The sequence below is a fragment of the Mesoplodon bidens genome (genome assembly GCF_964165515.1).
Source record: "Mesoplodon bidens genome assembly, chromosome: 10".
Classification (NCBI taxonomy): domain Eukaryota; kingdom Metazoa; phylum Chordata; class Mammalia; order Artiodactyla; family Ziphiidae; genus Mesoplodon; species Mesoplodon bidens.
The window spans coordinates 74,490,894-74,503,807 of record NC_138172.1 but is presented as its reverse complement, the minus strand read 5'-3'; the positions used below and the strand labels follow the sequence as shown (position 1 = coordinate 74,503,807).

The 12,914-nt window shown below is 52.8% G+C and overlaps 1 protein-coding gene across 3 annotated transcripts in view; it reads right to left on the bottom strand.

Annotated features, from left to right (window-relative positions):
* CUL9 (cullin 9) overlaps nucleotides 1–12,914 on the bottom strand; it is a 37,298-nt gene that overhangs the window by 19,373 nt on the left and 5,011 nt on the right. For all 3 annotated transcript variants that reach the window (XM_081247152.1, XM_081247153.1, XM_081247154.1), the window contains exons 7-22: nucleotides 12,314–12,713; nucleotides 11,704–11,896; nucleotides 9,081–9,288; nucleotides 7,069–7,265; nucleotides 6,287–6,504; nucleotides 5,206–5,455; nucleotides 5,011–5,116; nucleotides 4,252–4,479; nucleotides 3,903–3,993; nucleotides 3,608–3,779; nucleotides 2,053–2,158; nucleotides 1,671–1,766; nucleotides 1,292–1,467; nucleotides 913–1,046; nucleotides 372–551; nucleotides 77–186 (exon numbers count right to left, since the gene is read on the bottom strand). In XM_081247152.1, the coding sequence (XP_081103278.1) occupies nucleotides 77–186; nucleotides 372–551; nucleotides 913–1,046; nucleotides 1,292–1,467; nucleotides 1,671–1,766; nucleotides 2,053–2,158; nucleotides 3,608–3,779; nucleotides 3,903–3,993; nucleotides 4,252–4,479; nucleotides 5,011–5,116; nucleotides 5,206–5,455; nucleotides 6,287–6,504; nucleotides 7,069–7,265; nucleotides 9,081–9,288; nucleotides 11,704–11,896; nucleotides 12,314–12,713 (2,865 nt within the window). The remainder of the gene's footprint in view (nucleotides 1–76; nucleotides 187–371; nucleotides 552–912; nucleotides 1,047–1,291; nucleotides 1,468–1,670; nucleotides 1,767–2,052; nucleotides 2,159–3,607; nucleotides 3,780–3,902; nucleotides 3,994–4,251; nucleotides 4,480–5,010; nucleotides 5,117–5,205; nucleotides 5,456–6,286; nucleotides 6,505–7,068; nucleotides 7,266–9,080; nucleotides 9,289–11,703; nucleotides 11,897–12,313; nucleotides 12,714–12,914) is intronic.

Genomic DNA, 12,914 nt, shown 5'->3' with positions numbered 1-12,914 from the left:
GGAGAAAGGGGAAACTGCATCCAAGGGGCAGCCCAGCAGCCTCGGTCCCGCCCGGACCTCAGCTCCCTCTGCCCACCTGCTCCTGCACCACACTCAGCCAGCACTGGGTTATGTTCTTCAGGCTGCTGCTTGGAAGAACTGGTGAAGGCCCAGGGCTCCGGTCCTGGCCCTTACTGTTCTTGCTGACTGTGGACACAGAGGTCAAAGGACGGGGTTCATCTCAGCCCCTGGGCGAGTCCCGGCATCCTGGGAACTGACCCCTTGGAAGGCCCATGGCAAAGCAGAAAGGATGAGTAAAACCCAGGAGAGAGAGGAGTCAGATTATCACCGCTGCCCAGATTCTTAGTTCAACTGGCCAGACTGGGACTCACAGGGCCGAGTGGACGGCTCAGGAGAAGGCCCAGGAGGAGGCTCCACATGCACCAGCAAGTGGCAAAGGCGACGGACTCGAGAGGCAAAGGCTGCTGCTCGACTCAGGGGGTTCCGAGAGCTCTCTCTTTGCTCCAAGTACTGGTCCAGCAGCCACCCCAGGGAGCTCACACCTTCCACATCTAAAAGAAGATGGGTCAGGAACAGGTCTCCATGGGTGATGGGGAAGGGAGAGCCCAGGAGGAGGACAGAGAAGGAGTGGTTGTACAAAAAGGATTTGGGGGCAGCAGAGCCTTCGTCCTCCCCTCACCAAGGTTTGCTTCAGCTGGAGTCTGGGGACATGGGAACAGGTTGGGGGTGAGGGTGAGAATTCAAATACCAGTCTCAGGGAGCAGTCCCTGGGGCAGGAAGGAGAGGAACACTGAGGTGACAAGCCTTCAGGGATAAAGACAGGAACCAAAAGAGCCAAGAGCATTAACTCAGGTCAGCCCTGGGAATAATTACGAGGAGCGGGTTAGTTGGGCCAGGGGTGGGGACGGTTACCGGGGGAGGTGATGTTCTGCACCAGGGGGCTGACCAGGGCCTCCCAGCAGGTCTTGCCCAGTGCTTGGGCGGCCTCGTCGTCAGGGAGGAAGCGATCAGCAAAATTCTGCTCGTGACGCAAAACCCTGTTCAGTCTGGGAACAAAGAGTGTCTGGTCAAGGATTAAAGACTTCCCTGAGGCCTCCACTCAAGCACGCTCAACTCCCCATCACCCCGAGCCGAGCCAGTCCCTTACCCTGATCCCCCCCTCAGCACACACTTCTCACCTCTGCTCTGTCCCCGATCCCGGCTGCTGCTTTACCCTTCAGACTCCCCTGAAGCCCATCTCCTGCTCCTTTAACCATCCCCTCTCCTCCCTGCCTGCCTCCTGCCCACTCACCTGGGGCAGAGCTGGAGGAGGCGCTTGCGGTCCTCTGCAATGTCCCGGCTCCAGGCTTGCGCCCGAATTGTGTAGAAGAGACACGTACGGCGACACAGCTGCTCTCGGAATAGTGGCCAGAAAGTGGGCTTGGGGCCCAGGACCTCCACGCCCCGAACCCGGGTGTCAATGCCGCCCTGCAATGTGCACAGGCCTCACACCCTCGGCTCCCTGGAGACATTCCCGCATCTCTGGAACTCAACAGCTTCCTGGGCCATCCACAAGCAGACCAAGGAGGACCCTTGGCCTGAGCCTGGCCTGAATGCTGGAGAATCCAGGCACTGCGGAAACCCTGTGCTTCCTCCTGGTCCCCAGCCCCCAGCCTTTGCCCTCGCCCCACCTGCTGGCAGCGCTTTATGCGGATCTGGATGACAGGCCAGAAACGGTTCAGGTTCTCCAGGAGGACCACCCGGCTGGCGGAGGGCATCACGTTCACCTGGTGGGGCAGGGGAGAAGAGGTAGAGAGCTGTCACCTGCAGAAGTGGAGCGGGAAGGACTGCTGACAGCAACCAAGCCTGTGACAGTGTGTGCCCTTCACCTCTCCCGCCCTGCGCCCGTGGATCTACACGCCTCCACAGCCCTAATTCTATTCTCGCTGCTTACGAGGCAGTTGCCTGCCTCGAAGGGATGTGGGAGCTCCCCATGGACTGGGTCCTTCTGATAAGGCCCCGGGACCAACAGAAGGATGGAGAGTAAGGGGAAGCGGGGCACAGGGTCCCCACCGTGTTGAGCTCCGTGCTGATGCAGCTGACACTGTCACCCCCAAACACCACCACCCTGGCTGGCATGTAACTTGAGTCCTCGCTGGCCACCAGCAGAGTCAGCTGCCTGGCAGAGGAAAAAGGAATCAGTCAGAACCAGGGCCCTGGTCTTGGTTCAGAACTTCAGCCCACCACTTCCTCTTCAGACTCCTGTCCTCTGCTTAAGCATCAGTTTTCCCCAGACCCCCGCTCTTCCCTTTATCCTCTCCCGAAGTGGCTTCATTTAAACCCATAGTTTCAGCTGAAAGTTCACACCCTAATGACTCCAAATCCACATCTCTACCCTAGACCGCTCTCCTGAGCTTCCACGCCATGCATCCAACAGACATTTCTATGTCGCGCCCCCCAGGCACCTCCAAGCCTACATGCCCACAGGGAGCGGTCATCTGTCTGTGGAAACCTGCTCCTCTTCCTATTTCTCTCTCCTGGGAAAGAAAACTGCCATCCACCTAGTTCTCCAACTAGAACACATGACTTCTCCCTCACGGCCGCCCTCATCCAGTCGGTGGCAGGCGCTGTAGACGCCACCTCTCAAGCTCTCCCAGTCCACCGCCCCCTCGCCATCTATTCCCGTCCCCTCTGCCTTACTGAACGTTCATCACTCAGTAAGCCTTCCAACTCTCTCCCAGCCTGCCACCCAAACTCACATAATTGCCAGAGTTCTCTAAATTAAAATGCCTACTTTTGTCTCTTTCCCTCTTAAACTCCTTCAGTGGGCTCCTCAAGTTTCAGAATAAAGCTCAAAGTGGTTCGATCACAGAGCTCTGTGGTCCGGCTCTGGCTCCGTTTCTGGCTTCCTCTCCTGCCACTTCACTACACATACCCTTCGTTCCAGCCAAACACAATTACTTAAGGTTCCCCCAAATACATCATCGTTTCTTGCTTCCATTTTGCACATAGGCTGTCCCTCGGCCTGGAGTATCCGTTGCCCCCTCTTTACCTCATCAATTTCTACTGCAAACAACCCAGTCAGCCCCTCCTTCCGGCAGCCTCCTCTGAGCTCTCAGTTGGCATCAGGAACCAGTGCACACACCAACCGTAACTTTTTTCTTACTCTATTTCTTACTGATTTTCCAGCCTGGCTCCCCAACAAGACTGTAAGTTCCCTGAAGACAGGCCCCTTATCTTACTGTCCGCGCAGCTCCAGACCCTTGCAGGGTGCCTGGCACACAGTACACAATAAACAAATACCCACGGGAGGAGTGGATAAGTGAGTCATTGCTCTCCCTCGACCAAAACCACAGGGCAGTGACACGTGACCTGTAGGCGGAGCACGGCACAGGCTTGGGGACTGAGGGGACGTCTACACTTAGCTCAGGGAGATGAGGCCAACGTGTCTATGTTCACTGCACAAAATGGGTTTCAGCGTGTCCCTCAGGCATAGGGGTTCAGTCGGGGTTGTGTACACGTGGGCAATCCTCTGAGGATGTGTACTGGGGCATATCAGAATATTCGTGTGTGTGCACACGCGCGTGTGAGGGCACACATGCACATATGGACATGGGCACGCTCACACCTAACAAGAACACCGCGGTGCATGTGTAGGGTGATGTAGTGGGAGCCGGTGCTGCCGTTGGACTCCCAGTAGGTCTTGGGGTTGCGGTCCGTCAGCTTGCTGGCCCGGTGCGGGTTGGAGGACACCTCCACCTTCTCCCAGCACTTGTCCTCCTTCACCTCCACGCTGGAGCCTGCGGGCAGGCGGGAAGCCTGGTCAGTTGAGAGAGAGGAAAGGAAGGGGACTAGGGAGCAGGAAAGGAAGGGGGGAACAGATGCTGGGGTGGCAGCAGGAGAAAGTAGATGGGGGCACGAACCCTGGCAGAGATGCCTGAGGAACACGTCAAAGAAGGGGATGTTGATGGGGCGGTAGGTTCGTCTGTGGTCTTCGATCTGGCCCAGCACCATCTGCAGCCCGGACATCGGAGAGAAGGGGTGTGGGGAGGGGGCAGAGACACGGAAACACATGTGGAGAAAGAATCAAGGGGCAACAGAACACTCAACCCCTTTCTTCCCAAATTTTGGCAGAACAGAACCACGTGGGGTAAAGGTTGGGGAACAAGTGCCCTACATTTGCTACTACTTATGCCAAACAGGGACATGCACTGAACCACCTTCCCCTGCTTCTGGCTTACTTCTCAGCTCCGGACCCACACACCTCCTCACCTGAATGCAGCCAGCCAGGATGCTGGAGGTGAGGTTACTATAGAGTTGGGCGTGTTTCTCACACTCTGTCACCAGGTCCCGCAGCTCACAGGCCAGCAGCAGCTGAGCCGAGTGCCTGTCCAGCACTTTGGCGAGGGCCTCTTTGGCTCCCAGGCAGCAGAGCACCACTGCATAGTCCTTGTGCATGGAGGCCAGGCGATACAGGAAGCAGAGCAGCTCCTGAACAATCTGGCCCAGAGTCACAGAGATTAACGTAGGGAAACAAAGGGCAGGCTGTACAGGCTGAGGGGCGGGTTTACAAATGGGGATGTGGTGGCTGAGATTTTGGAGAACTTGAAAGCAGAGTACCAAAGCCAGGCTGGCACAGAACACTGGGGTGCCGGGACTCCAGAGTGAGTTGGCAGGGGCAGAGCTCGGGGGCAGCTCCCCAGGCTTCTTCCTGCCAGGACCAAGCTACCTCAGGAGCCAACCTCAGTGTCTGAGCCTTGCTCCACAAGGCACAAACCCCAAAGGCGGAGAGCAAGGACTGCGTGGACTGGTGAACGTGGGCTTCTCCTAAACCCAGAATCTTAAAATTCAGGTGCAGCCAGAAGGCCTCGGTTCTGGAGACGCTCAGATGACGCTGGTCTCCTTCCTACACACCCCTCCCAGTTTCCAGACTCATCCAGGAAGGCTGTACTGTGCCCTCCAGAACCTCACGAGGTAGCTGGTGTCCAGAGGCTGCCTTTCCCTCCCCCACCCTTGCCAGGGCTCTGGTACCTCAAAGTCACTGCTAGGGCCACTCAGACAGTTGAGGCAGGGCTCCAAGACCTCGTGCCAGGGAAGGACCAGGGCCTCTGGGTGATCCAGCAGCCGGGTCATGACCCTGGCGAGGGATGGAAACAAGTGAAGTCCTTGCAGTCTGCCAGCTGCCCTTGCCCCCGACGCACGGGTGCCCCCGAGCTGGCCTCTCACCTCAGCGCCGTCAGCAGCAGAGTTTTGTTGGGCCCGGGGGCGTCCAGAGTCCGCAGAAACAGGAGGAAGGGCTGGCTCTCCTGCTGGAGGCGCTTGAGGAGAGGTCTCACGGCACCCCCTGGGCTGCCCTCTCGGCACAGCACACGCTCCAAGTCCAGGAGGAGCTCTGCAGACGGGCCCCCCACCAGGGATCGGATCAGTAGCTCAGGGGACCCATCCTGGCCCTGGGCGCCAGGCGTCTCCAGTGCTGCTGCTCAGACACACAGGAGGGAAAAATGGGCAGGAAGGAGAGTCATACAAATTGGTCAAACTGAGAAACTAGCAGATGCAGAAAACAACCGCCGCCACCCAGTTTTCCTCCTGTTGTGAGGATGTCTGAAATTTCTACTCAACTGTGGGGGATTTTCTTTTCTGGCACCAAATATATACCTAACTACATCTGTAAAAAAAAAAAAATCAGTATGGCAAAAACTGTCAAGTTAAACAGCAGTTTTAATCTCATACAGTCACGCAACTACCTTTTATTAACTGTCAGCTTTGCTATTACACAAGTCAATAACTATTAGCTACTAGTCACATCCCTATACTACCTAGCATGGTGGCTTCAGATATACAGACTAAAAGACACACAGTGCTTATTCTGATTTGCCCCCATACTTCCAGGTTTCACTTGTTTGTAAATACAAAAGGTTTCTTCCCTATGGCATCAGTAGTTCACATTCTAGTCACCAACTTTCTGTACCATAAGCTACAATTCCTCTACAGAAGGCCTCTCTAGAAGTCATTTCAACCAACCTTCCAGTGTCCAATAAGAGCGGACCAAACCCAGCCCAGACAGGTGGGAACCCTTTTATGTTTAAAGCCATTCAGAGAAGGCAATTTCCTTGTACCTATTCTACAGTCCCCCTCTCCTCTTGGTCAGGAAGTTCTACTTGAGACCTAATGTGAGCACCAAAACCCTCACTCATTTCCTGAAGGTTCATCGTGTCTTTCCAGCACGGTACTAGGATGTAAACCTGAGCCCTCCTGGCCGTGGGCGGGGACCAATTCCTCAGCACAACCACCGCCTCCCCGATGGTACCTGCACGCTCGGGACTGCCCGGTGGCTCTGAGTAGCGATTGAGGAGCATCATGAGGATGGTGCGTGTGGTGGGCGTGGCTTCTGTCCCCGGTGGTATCCCTGAGTGTCTAAACAAGGTGTCTCTCAGCTCTCTGGTTATGATCTGGTCTCCCAGAGTGTGGTGGTTACACAAAAGCAGGTTGAGGAGGAGCAGGCCATTTCTCACCGCGGAGGAGCACCTGGGAGGAGGGAGGTGACCCAGGAAGAAGTTGAAAGAGAGTGAATGCAATGGAAGCAGGAAGCCAGCTTCCTGGAGGGAGGAGCCCTGCAGCTGAGGAGGGAGGGGCTCCAGGGGTCCCCCTGAGGCCAGACATCTGGCCTCTTGACCTCAGGTCACTCCTCCCAACTCCAGGAAGGAAGAGCAGGTGTCTCTGATCTCTCTGGAATCTCCCTACCCTCAACCACTGGCCTCTCTTCTTTTCTCTCCCGTTGCGGAGCACAGGCTCCGGACGTGCAGGCTCAGTGGCCATGGCTCATGGGCCCAGCCACTCCGTGGCATGCGGGAGCTTCCCAGACCGGGGCACAAACCCGCGTCCCCTGCATCAGCAGGCAGACTCTCAACCACTGCGCCACCAAGGAAGCCCACTGGCCTCTCTTCTAACAACAGCCAGAGAGGGCCACCACATTTCATCCAGAGGCAACAACGTGAGGGGAATTTCTGTGGAATGCATGAGACCTGGGCAGGGGAGCAGCAGGGCTTGGGGCTTAGCAGGAGTTTGGAGTTTGGAAGGGGAGGTCCTGACCCCTCCGTGTTCAGCATCAGGATCACGGCAGCAGGGACGGCGAGGAGCAGGCTCTCAGCGCCCGGGCGTGTGGCCGAGTCAATGCTGGCAAAGATCTCCCTGGTCATCTGGGCATCAAACAAAGGGTGGATGGAATCTCGGCCGGCAACAAGAGTGGGGATCTCCGAGGAGCTGGCAATGGCCAGCATCTTCAGCGCCTGCGAGAGGATGTGAAGGCAGGGTCAGGAGTGGGCAAAGCCACCATGCAGAGGAGGGGAGAGCCGGGCCGTCATTCTAGGCCTCAAACTTTGGGGCAGCTAAGCTGTTTGCAAATAGAAACGAAAGAGGTAGTGATGGGACATTAAAAAGAAAGGAAAGAAAAGAAAGCCAACCAAAAACACCTAAGGCACCATGGTAATGTGAGCCTGTAACCTCTCTGCCAGCACCGAGGCTCACCGAGTGCTGGGGTGGCCACCCCTCCGCAGCTTCCCCTCAGGACGGAGCCCTTTCATAGCCTCTACTTGCCTTCAAGGCTTTCCTTTAAGTTGTCTTCCATCTCGCTTGGCCACTCCTCCCTTTGAAAAACCTCTCTTCCCTTGAGTTCCATAACTTCTTGTCCTCCTGGTCGTCCTACCTCTCTGGAGTTTCTCTGCTGCCGGGTCCCAAACACGGAAGTTCCTTGTCCCCCTTCTCCTTGATCTCCGCACTCCCTCCCCACACAACCTTGGCCATTCCCCCAACTGCCACTAGCACCTGTGTGCCAACACTCCCACCCCTATGTCCCCTGGCCTCCAAAGGTAGTATCCAGCCTGCCTGGACAAGGCTACCTGGGTTGACTCACAGGCAGAGCAGCTGGAATTATAGGAAAAAATACTGGTAATACGCCAACTCGTTTGCTGGTACTAAAGAGAATCTTAAATTAGCATGAACACTAAACCATCAGGGTGGAGAATGTCTTGGCTGGTGAAAGGGTTGACTCTTGAGAAGAAACCTTCTAAGGATGAAGTAAATTAGAAATAATTCTCAGGACAATACCCCTTGTGAGGGCTGGACCCTTCAAGCAAATGCTACCTCATAATGAGGCTTTTTCCCTTTAGCTACCTCCCCCTCCCCCAAGCTGAATTCTGTAGACCTTAAGTTATATACAAAAAGATGCAATTCTGTTATAGGGCAAGAGTTCAAATTCAGAGGCAAATGTCGTATTTTGGTCATGCGGTTTGAAAGGATCAGGGAATTTTTTGAGCAGACACAGCCTCAACTAGGAATGTTTGGCTGCTCTTGGGAGGAGCAGCACCAGGCTGGCCCCATAAAGGACGAGCCTCCCGGCCTCTCCCTGGGACGTCTGCCCTAAGAGCACCTGTGCTCCAGTCCATGCTGCTGCCGTTACACTGCTGGAATCCATTCTCAGAACTGCTCTGGACAAGGCCTACCTGTCCCCTGCCCATAGCTCCCTACCAGCCAGCCCTTCTGTCTGGAGTACTCAGGAAGCCAATTCTTCCTCCCTGAACGAGGGCCTCCTTTCACCATTCTCTGAGTCCGGGGTGGGCAAGGCAATGGCAATGCTGGCTGGGCTTTACCCACATCTGGTGAGGAGGTATTTTCTGTGTACCAGTACCACTCAGACAAAAGGGTTAAAAAATACTCTGTCACACCTAGAAATTTAGTCTTTCATCAGACACCTAGTTGTAACTAAAAAGCCAAGGGAAAGTCAGCATACCTAGAAATTCAACCTGACCTTCTCTCCACACCTCTTCCTCCTCTAACATTCTCCCCCTTGACAAGTGACCACCTCATCCACCCCTGCTGCTCAATTTTCAACCTGGGAGTCATTCTCAAAAACATCCTTCTCCCTTCCTCCAAATACACATTCAATCTCCAAGACTGTCCAGCTGGATCTCTCCCATCCACCTGCATCTTTCCATCCCAATGTCTCCTCCTTGTCCGAATCACCAGAGAACCTCCTCGAGATCAGCCACGCCCTCAACCTGCCCACCCTGCCCATCACTCTCTACCTCCAGGCCCAGTCCACTCACCGCCAGCCCTGCCTGCTGCACCAAGACAGAAGTCTTATATTCTTGCATGCAAACCAGCACAGCGTAGATGCCACCTTCCCTGGCGAAAAGTGGGCGCCACTCGTGCTTGGTCATGAGCAGGTAGAGGAGGCGCAGGGCCAGCACCACTACCATCTTCTCTCCCACCTGGTTGGTCAGCAGCTCCACCAGCGTCTTCACTAGCTTCTCTCTGAAAGAGAAGAGACATCGGGGTTCCCCAACCCAAGAGTCATGTCTACTGCCTGCCCAACCCTGTCCACCAAGATCCAGTCCATCACCCCCTCACCTCCCTCCATCCTACTCTCCCTGCCTCAGTCCCAGTCCTGCTGCCCTCTCCTCTGCAGTCTGTCTCAGGCTCTTCACCTCATCAAGTAGGGATTACTGCAAAAAGGTTATGAACTCTGGTTCATCTTTTCAAATAAATCTACAAATTTAGTATAATGCTAATCAAAATGCCCAAAAGGTTTTTTTTAAAAAAAATGACAGGCAGGTTTAGGTATAGGAAGAGAAAATATGCAAGAAATGTTTGGAAAGAAATAATTGTAGACTTGCCTACTACTTATCAAAATATAAACTTGCAATAATTAAAACTCTGGAAACAATACAGGGTAGCCAAACAGATGAACAGATGAGAAGAGAGATAAGGGTAGCATCTCAGACAGTGAGGACAGGAAGGACCATACAAAACGTGAGGCAGAGACACGTGGCTACCTATCTGAAAAAACGAAGGCCGGAGCTCCGCTTCACTCCATTTGCAAAAAGAAACCGCGAACAGATTTTAAACGTGAGAAGTCAAATCATAAATATTTTTAGAAAGTATAAGGAAATATTTTTATAATCCTAGAATGAAATAGACCCTCTTAAAACCCAGAAGCCATTTTTAAAAAGTTGAAAATATAGCAACATGAAAATCTGAAACTTCAGCATAATGAAAGATACTATCCACAAAACTAAGAGCCCAGCCACATAAGCTAGAGAAAGGATCCAGTGGAAATGCTGATCCAAAGGGAAGGAAGAAGTATCTCCAGTGTTCCTAGATCACAGTGAGCATCACAAGAGGAAAAAAGCCGGGACTGACATTTTTCTCCACAATGACAGAGATGCATGTTGAGGAGGTGGCCTGGGAAATAGGAAGGAAAGGAGGACAAAAAGAGAAATTCTGGGAAATAAGGCAAATAAAAGCACTGAGAAAGTTGTGTTTATCTCTGTCTTTTTTGTTGTCATTGTACTGGGGTCTCGAGGTCCAGAGGTCCTGGGGGTCCATAGAGCCCTAACTCCACCAGGTGCCGATGGGGACCAGCGGCCAGAGTGCTAACAGCCCCTCCCCACGTAGAGACGCTTTCTGTCTTCTCTCATGAGCTTTATGATGACTACAACGTGAATCGAACGTGCTTTAAATATATATCCCTCTCTGTAGCCACGATTTACTATAAACAAGTTAACATACATATGAATGCATATGAATATGAATAAATAAATATAAGTAAGGATGTTTACTAAAATGTTAACAGTGACTATCTCTGCATAAAGGGTTTTCAGATGATTGTTATCCTCACAATTTTCTATTTTTCTTACAGTGAGCATGTATTCTATATTCAGAAAATTAAGTTAATATGATTTTGAAAGAAAAAGACAAGCAAAATATTTGAAACAGAAGTAATGGATTAATATCCAGAATGTCTGTAAATTTAAAAAAAGGCTAAGGCGCAGTGGTTAAGAATCCGCCTGCCAATGCAGGGGACACAGGTTCGATCCCTGGTCCGGGAAGGTCCCAAATACAGTGGAGCAACTAAGCCCGTGCACCACAACTACTGAGCCTGCGCGCCACAACTACTGAGGCCAATGCGCTTAGAGCCCGTGCTCCGCAACAAGAGAAGCCATGGCAATGAGAAGCCCACGCACCGCAACAAAGACTAGCCCCCGCTCGCCGCAACTAGAGAGAGCCCACAAGCAGCAACGAAGACATAACGCAGCCAAAAATAAATTAACTAATTAAGAAAAATACATTTAAAAAAAAGACTAAGACCCAATAAGAAAGTGGGCAAAGGATATGAATATTTATAGTAGAAGAAATACTATGCATGCAAATATGCCTAACTTCTCTAGAACTAAGAAATTAAAACAAGGAGGTACCAATCACTTCAAATTTTGCCAACCTGATAGATTTAAAAAATGATTAATATCCAGTGCTGACAGATGTGAGGAAAAACAGATCGATTAGAACACTATTTGAGAGAACAGACTTGTGGTTGCCAAGTGGAGGAGGAGAATGGGGGAGGGAAGGATGGGGAGTTGGGGATTAACAGAGACAAACTAATATATATAGAATGGATAAACAACAAGGTCCTACTGTACAGCACAGGGAACTATATGCAATATCCTGTGATAAACCATAATGGAAAAGAATATGAAAAAGAATATATATATGCCCAAGAATATTAACCATCGTTAATATTCCACCCTCCTGCTCAGCTACCCCTCAGGCTGACCCTTCTTTCCTCCTAGCCTTTCTAACTCTTGATCTCATAGCTCCTTCCCTCCCCCCATCATCCTCCCCCACTGACAGCTTAAACCATAACCCCCTCCACCTCTCCACGGTTCTAACCTTAGGGATCTGTCGGGACTGACCAGAGGGTGGTCCCGTTCAGTGACTTCCTCCACGGCCTGAGAGAGGGCATAGAGTCCCGAAAGCTGCAGATTTGTGTCCAAGCTGGATATCTGCACAGTGGCCACGACCGCTGCCACATGCTGATCCAGGGAACTGCGTGGCCCAGGACCCCGCAAGGCTCTAGCCATTTCTGAAAGCGGTGAGGGGAAGGCAGTGCCTTAAAAAAACTGTGGCACCTTCACGTTGGAAGTCTTTAAAGGTCAAGTCCAGTTATCCTACTGATATTTTAACACACTGTTCACTACTGTAGCTTGCACCTAGAACTTTCCCTATCCTGTGTGAGGGATTTAATAGTCAAGCAATGAAGATGACGATACTCTGGAATACGGACCCTCCTTTTCCAGGGATACTGAAGAAAGGGAGCAGTGATCAATTACAGATAATCAAGGTCGAAGGAAGGAAAATGGATGCACGCTTCCAAAGCATTTTCCCATACAAAAGTGACCTCCCTCCACGGCTTGCCCTCTGCCCTGACTACCCACTTCTCTAGGGACCACCCAGGACTTGCTCCAACCTCTTTGCCCTCCCCTCCCAGCACCTGACTCACCACTGGCTGCCTCCTTCATCTCGGTGGGCAGAGCCATCCCCTCAGTCACCAGAAGCTGGTTAAACAGCTGCGAATCACTCTGTGCCATGGGGGGCTCAGTTTTTCCCCTGGCAGGCTCTGCCTCTAATTTAAGGGGCTTTGCTTTGGGGGACTCAGCCTCTTCCTCTGAGAAGTTGGCCTCTGACTTGGACTCCTCTTCCAGATCTGGGGAACTGGCGTGACTTCGTGAAGAAGACAAGCTGCTCGGTGCCTTGGGTGGCAGCCCGTACTTGGTGTAGATCTGAGAGTTGAGCAGGTCGCTGAGGGCACTGCCCTCAAACCGATTACTGAGAACCTGCAGCAGACCCTCAGCCATCGCTATGGGCACGGAGATTTCACCTAGGGCCTTCTCACTCAGGGTCTGGCAACAGAATGGTATGTATTTTTTAGGAAGGAGCAGACGCAAAGGCCTTGGGGACAGGAACAGAAGGGCGGCCACCTCCCACCGTGCCTTGCACACCTGCTACATACTAGACCCTCCTGGCATTTGCCTCCTCCCCCAGCAGGACCCCCCGGGCTCTCTAACCCCTCGCTTCAGCCTTCCCCTAGGCAGTCCCATATG